The sequence below is a fragment of the Rattus norvegicus genome, chromosome 7 (genome assembly GCF_036323735.1).
Source record: "Rattus norvegicus strain BN/NHsdMcwi chromosome 7, GRCr8, whole genome shotgun sequence".
Taxonomy (NCBI): domain Eukaryota; kingdom Metazoa; phylum Chordata; class Mammalia; order Rodentia; family Muridae; genus Rattus; species Rattus norvegicus.
The window spans coordinates 133,398,592-133,416,022 of NC_086025.1; the positions used below are offsets into that span (position 1 = coordinate 133,398,592).

General features: G+C 47.4%; 1 protein-coding gene across 5 annotated transcripts in view; it reads right to left on the reverse strand.

Moving 5' to 3' along the window:
• The window catches only part of Slc11a2 (solute carrier family 11 member 2), a 48,044-nt gene that overhangs the window by 16,714 nt on the left and 13,899 nt on the right, over positions 1-17,431 (reverse strand). For all 5 annotated transcript variants that reach the window (XM_063263061.1, XM_006242309.5, NM_001399169.1 and 2 more), the window contains exons 2-8: positions 8,005-8,076; positions 6,047-6,195; positions 5,396-5,521; positions 3,886-4,005; positions 1,319-1,425; positions 562-632; positions 385-452 (exon numbers count right to left, since the gene is read on the reverse strand). In XM_063263061.1, coding sequence (XP_063119131.1) covers positions 385-452; positions 562-632; positions 1,319-1,425; positions 3,886-4,005; positions 5,396-5,521; positions 6,047-6,195; positions 8,005-8,076 — 713 coding nt within the window. The remainder of the gene's footprint in view (positions 1-384; positions 453-561; positions 633-1,318; positions 1,426-3,885; positions 4,006-5,395; positions 5,522-6,046; positions 6,196-8,004; positions 8,077-17,431) is intronic.

Consider the following 17,431-nt stretch of genomic DNA (forward strand, 5'->3'; position numbering starts at 1 on the left):
AATCGACTCACAGACTAGACATCTTTTTTTTTTTTTTTTTTTTTTTTTTGGTTCTTTTTTTCGGAGCTGGGGACCGAACCCAGGGCCTTGCGCTTCCTAGGCAAGCGCTCGACCACTGAGCTAAATCCCCAACCCCAGCTGTGGAATCATTTTTGACGACTCAGCCACCCCCACCTCCCCACCGCACCCCCCACCCTGCTGCCCAAATCTCTTCAGGCCTTCCTGCACAAGAACCCTTGCCACAGACTATATCCCTTCCAGAGCAGCCCCGGCATATCACTACAGTTAAACTGCTCTGCTATTAGTGTTTTATAGTAAAAGATTACAAACAAGACAAAACAAAACTTGGTTTTAAATAATTAACTAACAGCCTGCAACACTTGCCTCATATCCAAATGTGAGGGCCATGATAGTGATGAGAAAGCCAAAAAATGCTTCCAGCTTCCGCAAGCCTGAAGGGAACGCAGCAGTGAGCAACAGGTCAGCCGTCCCCACAGCCATCCCCACAGCCGTGTGCCTGGAACTAGCAGCTGGGACTCACCCACCTGCTCCAGTCCTTACCATATTTGTCCAAAAAGAGAAATACAAAAGTATCTGCGATGGTGATGAGGACTCCACCATACAGGGGAACCCTAGATTAGAAACAAGAAGAGTGATGAAAGACCAGGGAAGATTTCTTCAGTCTTGTCCAATCACGAACACCCGGAAAAGCTAGGTCCTATGGAGGAGCAACAGTGGCAATGGGTGCTGAGATGCAGCACCAGCGAAGCCCGTCCACTGAACTCTCCTGTTCCAGAGAGCTTTCTGTGTCAGACGTGTGGGACCACTGCTGAAAAGCATGGGTCGTATGCAGAAGGACCTCACTGTGCAGTGGGATAAGCAGCCTTGCAAATCAGTGACTGTGCCACAAAATGCCACACACTCTATTTAAATAGAAGTGCATATAGCCCATCGTGGGAATGGAAGATGCATGGCTCTGCCTGCTGGGAGATAAGGCGGCTGCAGACTGGTTGGATCTTGAACACTGAAATGTGGGGCTTTTCATTTCCACTCTGGCTTTGGAACCCAGCTTAGTACTGACAGTGTTCTGGAGGGAAGCCCCACTCCCACCTTCCTGCAGACAGGAGATTGACAGTGTTCTAGAGGGAAGCCCCACCCCCTCCTTCCTGCAGACAGGTGATTGACAGTGTTCTAGAGGGAAGCCCCACCCCCTCCTTCCTGCAGACAGGTGATTGACAGTGTTCTAGAGGGAAGCCCCACCCCCTCCTTCCTGCAGACAGGAGATTGACAGTGTTCTGGAGGGAAGTCCCACTCCCACCTTCCGGCAGACAGGAGATTGATGGCGATGGCTGAGCCAATGACTTCCTGCATATCAGAACCAATGATTGCCAACTCCACCATTAGCCACAGGATGATCCGTGGGACCTACAAAACAAAGAGTGGTTCTGATGACTCATTTTAAGAACTTCCTTCATTCGGAATTCAGATTTTGTCACAGACCCATAGACAGCCGCGCAGAAGCCCCCTGGCTGGAGAAGTACCAGAACTCAGCCCTACACAGCGCGCTACAGAGTAGAAAAGCACTTCCTGTGGAGACTGAGCCAAGGTCAGCGTGGCAGCCCAGCGCCCTTGGCTCTCCTTCATTCTTCTCAGGAGAAGACTAGAATTCATTCTATTCATTACTTTCACTACTCTCTTATTTAGAAACAATCTAAAAAGTTACAGAGGAAAATAAATATACAAATATGCTCAAAATGGGAGTCAAGAGAGAGCGAGAAATGAGAAATTCAAACCTCTAACTTGCTCATAACTAAGGTTACAAAACAAAAACAAACATGGGACAGACTTTATCATCTTGAATTTAATAATAATATTCAAGAAGTAAAAAAGATATATGCAAAAGTATTCAAGGTGAGGAGCTTAGAAAGATGGCTCTGAGGTAAAAGCACAGCTCCTGCAGACTAGAGATGAACCAGCTCCCAGCACCCAAGTCTGGCAGCTCCCAGCACCGCCAGGGCTCCAGCCTCTAGCCACCCCACCCCAGCCTCTGAAGCCTCTGTAGACAGTCACACTCACACTCACATACACACACCCAAATACATAATACAACCTTAAAAATAAAACTAAAGCTTTTTAAAAGTGTTCAAAGTAAACATTCAGAATAGACAGAAAACAGCAAACAAGGAAACTGTCTGGACCAACAGATGAGTGAAAGACAAACTGACTTAATGCTGGTTTACTGGTGCTAGAAAACCTGTAGACATTTAATATAAAAAAAGTTTTCTGTCGCAAATACCTATTAATGTGCACAAACAAGAAGAAACTAAAGGGAACTGTAAAACAGCATAATTTTCTTAAAAGTTGGTAAAAATAATTTATATTTATGACATGGTGGCCCATGCCTGTAACACTAGCACTCAGGAATTCCAGCAGGATGCTCAAGAGTTCAAGAACATCCTAAGCTACAGAGACCGTGACAGTCAGTCAGACAGATAGACACACAGACTGACTTACTGACTGACTGATGACTGACAGACTGACCAGCCTAGGAGAATAGAAAAGAAAAATCACAACACAAAACCTCCATGCTCAGTGAGAAACAAACATTTAGGGCACACTCAAGGGAGGCCCAAGTCATATCTAAGACAGAACTACCCTAAGGCCTGACTTTGTCTGCAGCACCGCCCGCCCCCCAGGGCCTTCCAGTATCGTCACTCACATTTTAGGTGGTAATAAGGCACTAAGAAGGAAGCTTTAGGATAGAGCAAATTGATAATAAAATTCAGCAAATCCAAAGCCCCTATAACATATACCTTATTAAAAGAAAATATATTTTAGAAAAACAAGAGTGACCGGTAGATGAATTTACTAAGGAAACTGGTGTGCTTGTAACTCTAAGAGGCAGAGACAGACATTAGGTGTTCTAGGTCATCCTGAGCTAAGTGCAGGGTTCAAAGCCAGCCTGGTCTACGTGAGTCTATCTCAAAACAACAAAACATCGAGCCCCTCGCTGACTCTGAAGGAGAGGAGATGGGTTGAGTGAGACAGATGGGGTAGGAGAGGAGATGGTTGACAGAGACAGATGGGGTAGGAGAGGAGATGGTTGACAGAGACAGATGGGGTAGGAGAGGAGATGGGTTGACAGAGACAGATGGGGTAGGAGAGGAGATGGGTTGACAGAGACAGATGGGGTAGGAGAGGAGATGGGTTGACAGAGACAGATGGGGTAGGAGAGGAGATGGGTTGACAGAGACAGATGGGGTAGGAGAGGAGATGGTTGACAGAGACAGATGAGGTAGGAGAGGAGATGGGTTGACAGAGACAGATGGGGTAGGAGAGGAGATGGGTTGAGTGAGACAGATGGGGTAGGAGAGGAGATGGGTTGAGTGAGACAGATGGGGTAGGAGAGGAGATGGGTTGACAGAGACAGATGGGGTAGGAGAGGAGATGGTTGACAGAGACAGATGGGGTAGGAGAGGAGATGGTTGACAGAGACAGATGGGGTAGGAGAGGGGATGGGTTGAGTGAGACAGATGGGGTAGGAGGGGATGGGTTGAGTGAGACAGATGGGGTAGGAGAGGAGATGGGTTGACAGAGACAGATGGGGTAGGAGAGGAGATGGGTTGACAGAGACAGATGGGGTAGGAGAGGAGATGGGTTGAGTGAGACAGATGGGGTAGGAGAGGAGATGGGTTGACAGAGACAGATGGGGTAGGAGAGGGGATGGGTTGAGTGAGAGATGGCGGTAGGGTTCCTTCAGCACTTCCAGTCTCAGGGACACTGACCCCAAGCCCTCCACAGCTCAATCCAGACGAGGCCAGCACATGATGCCAGACACACAGACTGCTCTAAGGTAGCAGACAAGCAGGACCGCACGCTGCTCACCTTGGGATACTGACGGTGACACACTTCAGCAAGGTGCAAGCCGGTGACCACTCCCAGTCGAGCTGCGAGACGCTGGAGCAGCAGCCCCACAATAGTGGCCAGCAGGAGCACCCAGAGCAACTAAGGAGAGAAACAGCCAAGGCTCATCAGGCAGCTGAGAGACAGCTCAGTGAGGACAAAGCCAGGTCAACAACATGGGCTCAAGCTCTGTATCAGCTTCTACACATGACCCATGAGGCAAGTGCATCTCTCAGTGTCTCTCCTAAGGAAATTACATAGATAAACAAAAGGCCACACAGATGTCACTACCAATGCAGACCTGTGCCCATGGGGACAGTGAGGGAGACATGCTGGCTGAACTAAGAACAGCCATGGCGTGTCTGATACGGTAGGTGGAACTGTCTGGAAGGAACAGAAAGGGTGCTCTTGTTGGGGAGATGTGCACAGGGGAGGGCTTGAGGGCCATTTCCAGTGTCCTTCCTGTCTGGGCTCAAGATGAGCTCTCAGCTGCTCCTGCTGCAAACATCACGGACTGTAACCCTCTGAAACGGTAAGCCCAATTAAGTTGTTTTATTTTGTTTTATAAGCTGTCTTGGTCATGGCATTTTGTCACAGGATTAGAAAAGTAACTAAGACAGGAGGTTGAAGACACCAAGCTCTCTGCTCCATGACAACCCATGAACCACATGAATATATCACTTACTGAGAGAAAAACCGCTCACACAGAAACAACCAGCCAGCATCTAAGCAGCCACGCTGGAGCTCAGCGGGCAACGCGGCCGTGGCGCACTCTACAGCTAACTCTGGATTCAGGAGTTACCGCACACGAGCCTTTGACATCTGTGTGTATGTTTGTATACACACTAATGTATACGCTGCATTTGCCTGTTCCTCTCAACGGAGGATAGCTGCACAGTGAACCACATGCCTTGTGGTAGCTCTTTGCCCTTGGGTCATAAACTATAAAACACATTATTATCTGAGCCAGGCACGCTTGTGCACATCTTTTATTACAGTATTTGGAAAGCAGAAGCCAGCCTGGTCTCTAGAGTGGGCTATGTAGAGAGACCCTGTCTCAAAAAAAACCTAACTAACTAAATGACTAAATAAACGAATAGGACAGAATAGATTATTACCTGCACATACTTTATTCATTCAGGGCATACCTAACTTACATTTTTAGTGTTTTCATCAGTGTCACTAATCTACAGAGAACCTGCACATAAGTGCACATGAGTAGTCATGCACAGCTCAAACCTGTGTTTTTCAAGGGGTCAGCTCTCCCTGAAGGCACAGCGTGAGGCTGCTCAGGAAGAGCAAGAGAAGGGATGTAAGAGCGTAATGAGTGCTCAGAAGGACGGGGATAGCCCAGCAAGGCCCTGACAGGGAGGGCCCTGCAAGCCCACCTAAGATAGTCCACGAGGTTCAAGTCCATCTGCAGCACCACGAAAATGGCAGTAACAATAATAATGCAAATTTGTCTTTTCAGCCAGGTAAAACTGGAGCTCACCTTAAATCCAGCCACTGCTCCAGACTGTAAATCAGATTCAATGTTTCCTGGATCCAGGTAGGCAATGCTCATAAGAAAACCAGGTCCTGTGAAGGCCCAGAGTTTACGGAAACTAAAACAAGAGTACTGTGAAAGAGAGGGGAAAGCTGTCTGAGTGTCGCTCGTTCTAACATCTCTACTATTATCACACGTCAAGCAGCAACAGCAGCCGTACAGGATCAGCGTGGACACTGCGGGAGACCACACCTGCCACTTTTACCAGTAAGACGGCCCCTTCTCTCAGTGGCAGTTCTTGTTATCTGCTCTCCAAAACTCGGTCCAAGCCGAAGTAACACGGCATCCTTGAGCCCACCCACTTCCCACACAAGAGCAGAATCACATTTGAAAAAGAAAAACAAAAAATCCATACTTTCATAATTTTAAGACAGTGTTCACTAAAAGCCACTCAGCATCCATGTTTGAAGCCTTCCCATAATGCCTGGCTGATTATTCTGATGCCAAAAAAAAGAGTAACTGTCAGTGTCTGGCTGACTCTGGTCTCACAGTGAGACCTGCGGCTATTGAGCGTGAGTGGTGAACAGAATTTTCCCCTTCCCCAGGGGAGCAGGCTTTTCCCAAGACACAGGGTCCTCTGCACAGGCTGTCACTGACCTCCTCCTCAGGAATGGGGATTTTCTCATCAAAGTAGGTGGTGAAGGGCTCCTCAGAATCCCCGGTGGAATGTGGGAGGGAAGAGTTGCTGTAAGCAGGGTTGATGGCACCGAGGCTGGCCGAGTCTCCATGGTCCCCAGAAGCACCATCTGAGTCAACATAGCAAACCCACTAAGGAATACTTACTCTCAGTGATGCTGAAATCAAGCCCCACCCTAATGGACGCAACCTTGGACCCAAAGCTAAGTCATCCTACGGCTCGGTGCACAAGAGAGCAGCTTGGTTTTAGAACAGCGTGTCCTAAGTTTATTAACCAACACCTTAAATAGATGTAAGTATGGAAACTATATATAATATATTTCCTTAAAGACAGATCTAATAAGAAAGACCGGCCTGAAGCCCAGGATGACTCTGACCGTGACCCTCTCTCACTTCTGGCCCCAAGGAGCACTGATGACTAAGCCCAGGGCGTCATGCTTGCTAAGCAAGACCTCTGTAACTAAGTTATGTTCCCCAGCCCAATAAATTAATTTTTTACAAGATGATACGTGCACATGGTTGAAAACGGATGGACAAGTGGACTGTGGTATAAGCCTGTTATCCTGTCACGCAGGAGGTATGGAAAGAAAACTGAGATTTCAGGGTCAGCCTGGGCTATACCTAGACCCTATCTCAAAGGAAAGAAAAAGTTCAAAAGTTGGCAGGAGCACTCTCTCGGTCTTAGGTCAGTTTGATACAACATTGTATTAGTCCCTTGAGACTCCCACACAGTGCACTGGGCACACTCATGCTTACGCCTCCCTTCATCTCCTGTCAGACCCTGCCCTACCCCTCCCAACTCTTGTTCTCTCTGATCAGTTTTAATACAAACGTCACAGTACTTTTCTTATTCTACACTTCTATGCCCACTTGGTACCTTTCAGAATCACTTCGCTTTTCTCTAACAATGCTGTCATGATTGAGAGACTAAATCAAAAGGATCATAAGTCTGAGGTCAGCCTGGGCTACAACCTAACAAGATTTTGACTTAAAACAACTCACACCTAGGACTCAGCATCGACACATGAGGCCCACTTGTAACCTACAATCTAGTTTTTAAGAGAAACTAAGCTCGTCATCGAGGACAGCCTCCACCCCAGAGTGGATAGGACCCACTCTAAGAATCATTCTTGGATATGCCACACAACAAAAGAGAACTGGAAAACTCCGACAGAGTTCAGGCTCGAGCTGACACTTGCAAGCAGGAAGAACAGAGTCCTGACTAAGGCCTACACTCAGGGCTGAAGGGCTAGTAGTCACGGGTGCTGGCACCCTTGTGACAGCAGGGCTCAGAGAAGCCTGATAGCAGTGTTTCCCCAAGGCCTACATTTCACAGCTAATCTTAAATGCAAGGAGGGAAGGCCAGCCCAGCAGAAAAGGCTGATCTATCAGAAGCAACAAAGTCCACTGAGCTGCAGGCATCACAGGCTCGGTTGAACCAAAAAACAAAGCTTTCTTCTCTTTCCCATAAATCCCTCAACAAACCCAAAAAATCAGAGCTCAGACAAGGGAGCAGGTCTACATTATCTTCCCCAATCAGAAAGAAGGGGGCTCTAGAGGGGAACTCAGATTCAGAAAGGGCTCAGCAGAGCATGGGGAACCCACCCTGTGAGCCTCAGCTTCAGCCCCACACACTGCGACACTGGCAGACACAGTAAGCATGATAGAGGTCACTGCCGAGTTTGGGAACGGCCTGGTCCTTGCAATCATTATTGCAACCAAATCAGCTCATCACGACGCAGTGGCAATTAGAAATAAGGCAGGAAGCAGAATTCTATGAGTATAGATTCCTTTTCATTCCTACCCTGCCACCAGATAAGACTTCTGCTTGGACCTCTTAGGACAGACAGCAAGAGGGACAGCCTGTCACTGCCTAAAGCCCAACCCCATGTAGACAATGGCACAGAGATATAAGTTACCGTCTGGAATCTTTTCTTCAGGATCCAACACCATGGTAGATACCTGAGGATCTGTGCTCTTAGAATAGGATTCTGTAAGAGAAAAGAGGGTGAAAATTAGGGAGGATAAAACTAACACTTTGTCAGGGTATGTCTGAAAGAAATGATCCCTCTACTGGATCAGCTGAAAATAATCAGCGTTCAGGATTGCAGACAATCACAGAAACATGAAAGGGGAGGCCAGAAAGATGGGGAGGCTGGGAGCTGGGAGCCCCAACCAGCCTTAGGTGTGTGCATTTGTCTCAGTGCTGGGGTCCATACAGCACCAGAACCACACGTGGTTCTCCTGGGTGCTGGATCCCACTCCTGCGGGTCCTTGTGCAAGCACAGCAGATAGCAGCTCCAGTCAGCTCCAGTCAGCCAATCTGCCTTACTGTGCATGAACAGGCTGCCAATCAGCCAGACTTTGCCTCAGTATCACCCCAAATATCTTTTTTTCTTTCTTTTTTTTTTTTTTTGGTTCTTTTTTTCGGAGCTGGGGACCGAACCCAGGGCCTTGCGCTTCCTAGGTAAGCGCTCTACCATCTTTTTTTCTTTTAAAGATTTATTTACTCTATATAAGTGCACTGTCGCTGTCTTCAGACATCAGAAGAGGGCATCAGATCCCATTACAGATGACTGTGAGCCACCACGTGGTTGCTGGGATTTGAACTCATGACCTCTGGAAGAGCAGTCGGGTGCTCTTAACCGCTGAGCCATCTCTCCAGCCCCGCACTCCAAATGTCTAACACCTCAATAGTGTCCGTGGGCTGAGCAGAGAGCGGCCAGTTTTGTAGTGGCAACATCTGGGAGATGGAAGCATGAATGCAGACAGGGAGATCGACTCTGAGGCCAGGGTTAGGTCATCCTGGGTACATGAGACCCAGTCTCAAAACAAACCAACCAGCACAGCAATGGATAGGAAATAAATGTCTGGAACTCTCAGGCCTATCTAATAGCTGCAATGCATGGTTCAGTTTTCTGGAAGAGCACGCAGGCCTCTCAAGGAGGCCACTATTCCCCAGAGGGAGAGCTACAGCCACTCCCAGTCTCACCCCAACCCCTGGAAGTTGGGAGAAGCCAGCCCCACAGGCTAGCCTGTCCCCGGGTCCCCAAGAATGTTGAGGAACTGTCAGGCCCTATCTATGGGATTCTCTGCGCTCTATCTATGGGAAGTGATGCTTCTGGGGTGCCGGTGGCACATGAAGGTGCTGTGTTCCCACCAGCTGGACTGGAGGGTGTCAGGAAGCTGACACAGCCATGCAACACACCCTCAACTTGGCTTTACCAAAAAGGCTGAACTAATTTTTTACATTCATTTATTTATTCATTTGCAGGAACAAGGGCGTGGGCGTGACCTACCTTGCCAGAGTTGGTTCTCTTCTTCCACTATGTGGGTCCCTAAGGTGGGACTCGGCCAGGCCTTTAGGCTTGGGAACAGGTAGGTGTCTTTGCCTTCGTAGAGCCATCTCACTACCTCTAAAAAGGCTGAGCTTATAAATGCTGGACCTTCTTATGTCATCTTTGTCTCGGTTGGCTCCAGATACATTGGAAGGGAATGTCCTTACTGATACCTAATCCCATGACTCCCAAAGTACTTACCCTACCGAGAAAGGGAGAGAGCCCTCCGCCCCCTCCTCCCTGATGAAGTAATCTGTCTCCTCTTGCCCAGTGGACCGCTCCTATCTCAACCCTGTACCTTATTTTCTATTGTTTTTTGTTCTTTTGTTTTTCAAGACAGGGTTTCCTCCCTGGCTGTCCTGGTTCACTCTGTAGGCCAGGCTGGCCTCAAACTCAGTCTCCTGCCTCTGGCTCACAGGTGCTGGGATTAGAGACATATGCCACTTCTGGGGTATAAAGCACACCATCACTTGTTAACACCATCTTTCTTCCCTCAGTGGTCACCAGGGCCCAGCATTTTACTGCAGCAGACAACTGACCCTGTCAGCCAACAGACACCGGTAGCACTCATCAATCCAGCCTCTTCCTTCCACATACAGTGCATTCCCACCTCTGACCCCTCACGGGGCTTCAGATCACAGCACAGCTGGGAGGGCCATCTGCGTCTTTCTGTGTAAGGCTAGACACCAGTAATCCTAGCACACAAGAGATTGGGTCCTGAGTGTGGTTCTCACAAGACAAAGGAATGTGGGCCCCAAGGAACCAGCAACCATCAGGCAGGCAGTGCCCAGGTGAGCTTTGGGCTGTGGGATATGAGCCCTTCCATAGTCTTTATCAATTTCGAGAATTGTCACCAAGACTGATTAAATCAGACTGCTCCCATAATGAGGGCTGATATCTTTTTTTGTTTAAAGAGGGCTGATATCTTGTTTAAGAATATTCAGTATATGCAATTTACTTGAAAGACTTTTTTTTTTCTTTTCTTTTTTCTTTTTTTTTGGAGCTGGGAACCGAACTTAGGGCCTTGCACTTCCTAGGCAAGCACTCTACCACTGAGCTAAATCCCCAACCCCAAAAGAGACGTTTTTAAAAAATTCAAAATAGGTTTTACTTAAAAAGAAAAATGGGGGGTTGGGGATTTAGCTCAGTGGTAGATCGCTTGCCTAGGAAGCGCAAGGCCCTGGGTTCGGTCCCCAGCTCTGAAAAAAAGAAAAAAAAAAAAAAAAAAAAAAAGAAAAATGGGCCACCAAGAGGGCTCAGTGGGCCAAGGTGCTTGCTGCCAAGCCTGACAACCCATGTTCAATCCCAGAATGTACATGGTCAAAGGAAAGAACCTACTCTCTACTCTCACAAACTAGTACTATCCTCTGATCTCTCCACACTCAATGCGCCAGACACACACACACCCCTAAAGTAAAATAAAAGTCAGACACCTGAGGTCATTGTGTATAGATGCCTAGCACAAGTTTGCAGGTAATTAAATTGTAAATATTTTAGGATAAATTTGTTTTATGTTTTGGGGACTTTTTCGAGAAAGGGCTTTACACTGTGGACCAAGATGCCCTGAAACCTGAGGCCATGATCACACCTCAGCCTCCCGACCCAACAAGTTAAAGCTCTGCAGTTACTAGTAGCATTAGTTATTAAGTTAAAGCTCTGTAGTTACCAGTAGCATTAGTTACTAAGTTAAAGCTCTGCAGTTACTAGTAGCATTACTTACTAAGTTAAAGCTCTGCAGTTACTAGTAGCATTACTTACTAAGTTAAAGCTCTGCAGTCACTAGTAGCATTACTTACTAAGTTAAAGCTCTGCAGTCACTAGTAGCATTACTTACTGAGTTAAAGCTCTACAGTTACTAGTAGCATTACTTACTAAGTTAAAGCTCTGCAGTTACTAGTAGCATTAGTTACTAAGTTAAAGCTCTGCAGTTACTAGTAGCATTAGTTACTAAGTTAAAGCTCTGCAGTTACTAGTAGCATTAGTTACTAAGTTAAAGCTCTGAGGTTACTAGTAGCATTAGTTACTAAGTGGCATCCCTACCCCAAGTTCATAGAAGGCCAGCAAAACCCAAGGCACATGGCCTCTTCTGAAGTCCCAAGAGCATACTGCCACAGTACAGTTTACTTGTGGCAGCTTTTAGTAAACAAGCCACAAGCTCCATGATCTACACCGCCTGCAGGATCCACTACGCAGAAGACAGGGCGGGAGGGGACACTGGGTGGCACTTGTGCCGTCAGTGGCTTTGCCCTCCAGGACATTCCCCCACCTTGCTTCAGTCACCCCTCCCTCTGCATCATGGAAAGATGCTGCCTTAGGATGCAGGACATAGGACCAACCACCAAAGCTTGATTACTGCAGATGCCATGAGGCAGGCAGGCTGATCGTGAGCTTAGGGACAGCCGTGTCTACATATCAAGTGCCAGGCCAACTAAGGCTCACAGTGAGACCCTGCCTAAAAGTAAATGTAAGTTGTAAGGCTGCTTTACAAGTAAAAATGACGATTGGATTACACTTTTATTTAAAAATTCAAGTTTGCATATCCTTGGATACAGCAATGGACCCTAACAATGTACCTGAGGGAGACACAGGTAAGCAACCGTGCTTCACAACGAAGGCTGAGAACGCCTGGACCAGGATAAGGAGCGGAAACAAGCCGTGCACACAGCGGGCAGAATACCATGCAACCGGGGTAAGCAAAGCAGACGCATGCATACTGACCATGGAACAAGCCGTGAGAACGCCAATGCACTCAAACAGTGTGCTGCCATTTGCAGAGGGAAAAGACATGGACCAAGATGGATAACAGTGCCTCCATGCCTGTGCGTAAACAAGGCAAGGCTGGCGGAGCCAGTGAGAGGCTCAGCTCGTAAAGGTGCTGCCACCAAGGCCAACCCAGGCTCCTTCCTCAGGACAGTGAAGAAATAGAACTGACTCCTACAAGTGGCCAAGTGTGTGCACGCACACGCACGCACGCACGCACGCACGCACGCACGCACGCGCACACACACACAGTTTAAGTAAAGAATTTAGGAGTCCAGTGTTGGTGACATGCACCTTTAATCCCAGCATTCTGGAGGTGGAGGCAGAGGCAGGCAGATCTTTTCTAGGACAGCCAGGGTTACAGAGAGAAACCTTGTCAGAGAAAGGGAGGGGGGACAGAGAGAGAGGAGCGTGGAGGCAGGGGGAGGGAGTGTGTGAGTGTGCACGCGCGCGCGTGTGTGTGTGTGTGTGTGTGTGTGTGTGTGTGTGTGTGTGTTGGGACCAGGTTTGGAGGTTCACACCCGTAATTCCAGTACTTGGAAGGAAGGCAGGAAGATCATGACTTCGAGGCTAGAAAGGGTAGGAGATGAGGCGGCCCAGGAGAGCAGAGCACAGGTGGGACAGAAGCTAGTGCTGGGTTCACTCACTCTTTCTGGCAATAAAAATGCCTCACCAGGTCCCTGTATTATTTTTGTTGTTCTATGTAGCACTGATGCCCAAAGGCAGGTGTTCCAAGACACCAGGCCAGGCTCCATTTGATTTTTTCAAAACTCAAATCTTCTATAAATGGTCACTGCTTATCAGAAAGTCTCTCACATGGACATTGTGCCAAACTGCCTGATAGAGGCTTCCACAGGGATAGCAAGCTCTTGGTGGGCAGCAGGCAGTAGGCGGGCACTGATGGGCAGCGGGCAGGCAGCAGGGTGGATGGGCACTGATGGGCAGTAGGCAGGCAGCGGGGTGGATGGGCACTGACAGCCTAAAGCTTAATTTACTCCTCCTTTGTCACATAGTAGTTCAGACTGTGAAATGATGATTTTCCACTCAAATACAGAGAACAGACGTCTCCTTCCCACTGAGTCATTGCTGACTCTAACTTTGGGGTAAGTGTCTGTTCACCCAGGTCCGCTCAGCACAAACTGCTGAGCACTAACTAGCCTGCCCCACCAGCCGTCCTAAGAACAGCTCCTCCCTGTGCTCTCCAGCAACTCTTCTGCAACTTCCTCAAGAAAATTTCATTACGTTAACAATCACATTCGGTCAGGTGTGGTGGTGCATGCCTATAACCCCAGCATTCCAGAGGCGGAGGCCAAAAGTTTGAGGCCAAGCTGGTCTACCTAGCAAATCCCAGCCAGCCAGGGCCACACGGTGATACCCTAGCTTAAAGAAACAAGACAAAGGAAGAAATACTGAATACATGCACACTCGGACTTAATCTATTTTCTTATGCTGACAAAGGCTTAAGATTAAAATAATGACCTCTTATATTTGTTTCTTAAAGGGGACATTCACGGCCATTTGGGTAATTTGAAGGTATGGAGAAGAAAGTTCTGTCATTCCTGTCCTCATCCTGGGGAGGAGGGTGGGGTGGTTTGTAAACCACCTCTAGGATTTACATATAAGCAAACCAAACCACTGTGTGACACCCTTGACGGTGAGATCCCTAAGTCTTAACTCTGAACATTCCGGGTAAACCGCAAAGTCACTTTTTTTTCTGGATTCCTTCCTCAGACACAAGTCAGTTCCAGAAACACAGTGATCACAAACTACAAAATACCAAGTAGTAATCAGCCAGAAATGGCACTTCAGTGTTTAAAACCTCTCCACGTTTATTTAGGTGTGTGGTGGTAGTGAGCACAAGTCAGAGGACAACTTCAGGGTGTCTTCTGTCCTGGAGGCTTTGGAGACAGAGTCAGCCTGGCATCTCTCTAGCTCGAGTACATAGAAGCCAGTAAGAGCCTGTAGCCCTAGCATGTAGAAGGCTGAGGTGTATAAGTCACAAGTTCAAGGCCAGCCTGCAGCTGCTTAGTAAGATACTATCTCAAAAGGGTGAAGTAGGGACTAACAGGAAAAGATTTTCAAACCTTACCTGATTCTCATTTCCCTGAGTCAGCTAGAGTCAACAGTCGGTCCCAAGAAACCCCCAGCTGCTTCTCTCACACCACTTCCCACGAGGTGACTTTCATACACTGAGCTTTCTTTCCATGCGAATGACTGGGAACCAAACTGCTGTTGTTTGATGTTCCAGACAGAGTCAATTAAGGCTTCTGGTGTCTCTCACTCCGCCCTCTCCAGAGCCTTGACCTGGTAAGGCACATGCATGCCAGGCCTTGGGCAACAGACTTTCCTCCTCTCTTTAAGGACAGAGCACTACTTTCCTGTTAAAACCCTAGAATAATGTAGCAATCATTCTCCAACACTTCCCATCAAGAATTTCTGACACTCTCGAGATATCTGTCTATAACTACTGGAAGGGAGGGCTAAGAACAGATCCCTGAGGGTATTAAGGTTAGGATCACTATTTAAATTAAAGGGGGCACGGTGGCCCATACCTGGATTAGAGACCCAGTCCAGTCTACACAACCAGTGGTATATAGAGACCTGGCTTAACACACACACACTCTCAAACACAGACAGGTAAACCTGTCACTAGAAGAACCAAGGATATAGAGGCAGGAGGATCAGAAATTTAGACATTCAAGTTCACCTTTAGCCAGTCTGGTGTACACTGTGTCAGCAGAGAAACAAATTATGACAATGTTTTATCCTACTTTATCTTATGAAAATGAATTTGAGGGCTGAGAAATAACTCACTTACCTAGCGAGTGCAAGCCCATAAGTCTGATCACAATGCCTCTAATACACACACGCACACATATACATATACACACACACATACACATGCACATACATATGCACACACATGCACACATATACATATACACACGTGCACATACATACATACGCACATACACATGCACATACATATATACAGGTGCACACACAGACACACAGACACACGCACACACATATACACACGTGCACATACATACATACGCACATACACATGCACATACATATATACACGTGCACACACACACACAGAAAGAACTGATGAGGGAAAGAAAATGGCAGGTTGTGGTTTTCATCTCAGGCTATGGTTTTTGTCTACTTCAAGAGAAGAAATAAAAGCACCTTGTGCAAGTTTAGGAAAAAGCCTCAGGGCTTCCTGATGAAGCTCAGTGGTAGAGTACATTTCCTGGTGTTGATCCTCAGTGTCCGATCAACCTGTGGCAGCATAGGTTGGTTTACCCCAGCACTTAGTATGTGAATCCAAAGTCATCCTTGGCTATGTGAGGCCCTGCTTTTAAAAATGATCTTAAAACTATAATCGATTCTGCCTGCCTGGGTTACCATGATGCCTTTATTCCACACAACACACGGAGCTCATGAATACAAACGGTGCTCTTCTTACACAATGCACTGTACCTGAAAGAGGGCCAGCTCTCTCTGACACAGACATTTTGCTAACCTCTGCTCCTCCCTGTCCCACCTGAAAACTGCAATTTCAGCTCAACGTTCCATGTGCTGCTTCAAACCTCTGAGACAGGAGGGGATGGGCAGCCTTTAATCTCAGCTCTAGTGGGAGGCGAAGGCAGCTCTGTGAGTTGCAGGCCAGTGTGGCCTACAGTGAGCTACAGCCAGGGCTACAAACAAAGACTCTGCCTCAAATGAACAAACATCAAAGAAACAAGAAAAGGAAAACCCAGCATGGTGACTGACTCACAGAACCACGGCCTTCAGGAGACTAAAGCAGAGGGTAAGAGTTCCCGGCCAGTGTGGGAGAAGCTGCAGGCCACTGTAAGCTAGCCAGCCAGATCCTGTCTGCAAACACATAGCCAGACATAGAAGAAGGGAGGGAAAGAGAGGAGGGAGGGGAGGGAGGGGAGAAAGATCTGGGAGAGGAATACAGTTGATAATGAAATTGCCTGCTGGGGTGTCAGAGAAGATAAGAACGGGGGGGAATGTGGCTGGTCAAGCACTGATCTGTCAGACAACACTAGTATTTATCGGCGGCGACTTTGGTAATAATGCCTGAGCTGGAGAGATGGCTTAGGGGTTAAGAGAGCTCATTGCTCTTCAGAGGACCAAGCAGGTACACCAGAGCACTTACAGCTGCCTGAATTCCAAGTCCTGGACATCGGACACCTCTAGCCTTGATGGGTACCTGCCCACATGTCACCTACCCTGCGGGCACACACATACACGCAGATAATTAAAAATAATAAAACTCTTAAGAGAAGAAGAAAGGGCGGGTGTGGGCCGGCCTGGTACCCACTACTGAGACCTTTTCTCTACTCAGTCAGGGTACACCTTCCTGACTGCTCCCTCACGGTTTACTCTGACAGAGCTAAGCTTCCTACAAACTTCCTTGTAACCATAGCTGAACAGCAGTGTTTCCTGGGGGAGGGGCAGTCTGGTCACCTGGCCTGACACCTCCATCCTGTGAACAACTTCAAAGGCCCTCTCTACCAAAGCATGTTACCTCCCCTCCCGCTCAAAGACGCTTTGCCCACCTTTTGCTACTTAAGTGTTTTTTCTCCAGAAAAACTGAAGGATGTTTTTCATTAGATCATATCCAACCCATTTTTTCTAACAGGAATTACCTTCGAAATTGACCTTCTTGTCTTAAAAGGAAACCTATGGGGGTTGGGGATTTAGCTCAGTGGTAGAGCGCTTGCCTAGCAAGTGCAAGGCCCTGGGTTCAGTCCCCAGCTCCGAAAAAAAGAAAAAAAAAAAAAAAAAAAAAAAAGGAAACCTATGTGTCAAGTCAGACAGAGTAAAAGATTCCCAGCCATAGATGCTTTTTCCTTCTGCTCTTTGGAACTCAATAAAATTTTAATAATTAACTTGTAGCCTTCTCATTACATATGAATTTTAATACATTTCAATCTAAATGAGTATTAAACTGTTGTAATACAAAGAAAAGCAAGTAAACTTAAGCCACCTGCCCTGCAACACACTGAGCAGTGGACTTGAGCTTTTTCACAGTTTCTCATTCAGTGATTAGTTCTTAACAATGTTGCTGAGAGAATGAACAACAGCTGCTTCTTGGGAACTCCTAGCATCTCCAATGGCTGCAAAGGAATTAAGGCTGAGGCTCACACACAGGTGCGCTTGCTGTAGCAGAAATGAAGCCATCTGACCAACAGACCTCCACCAAGCTCTTGGCTTCAAGGTCAAACAC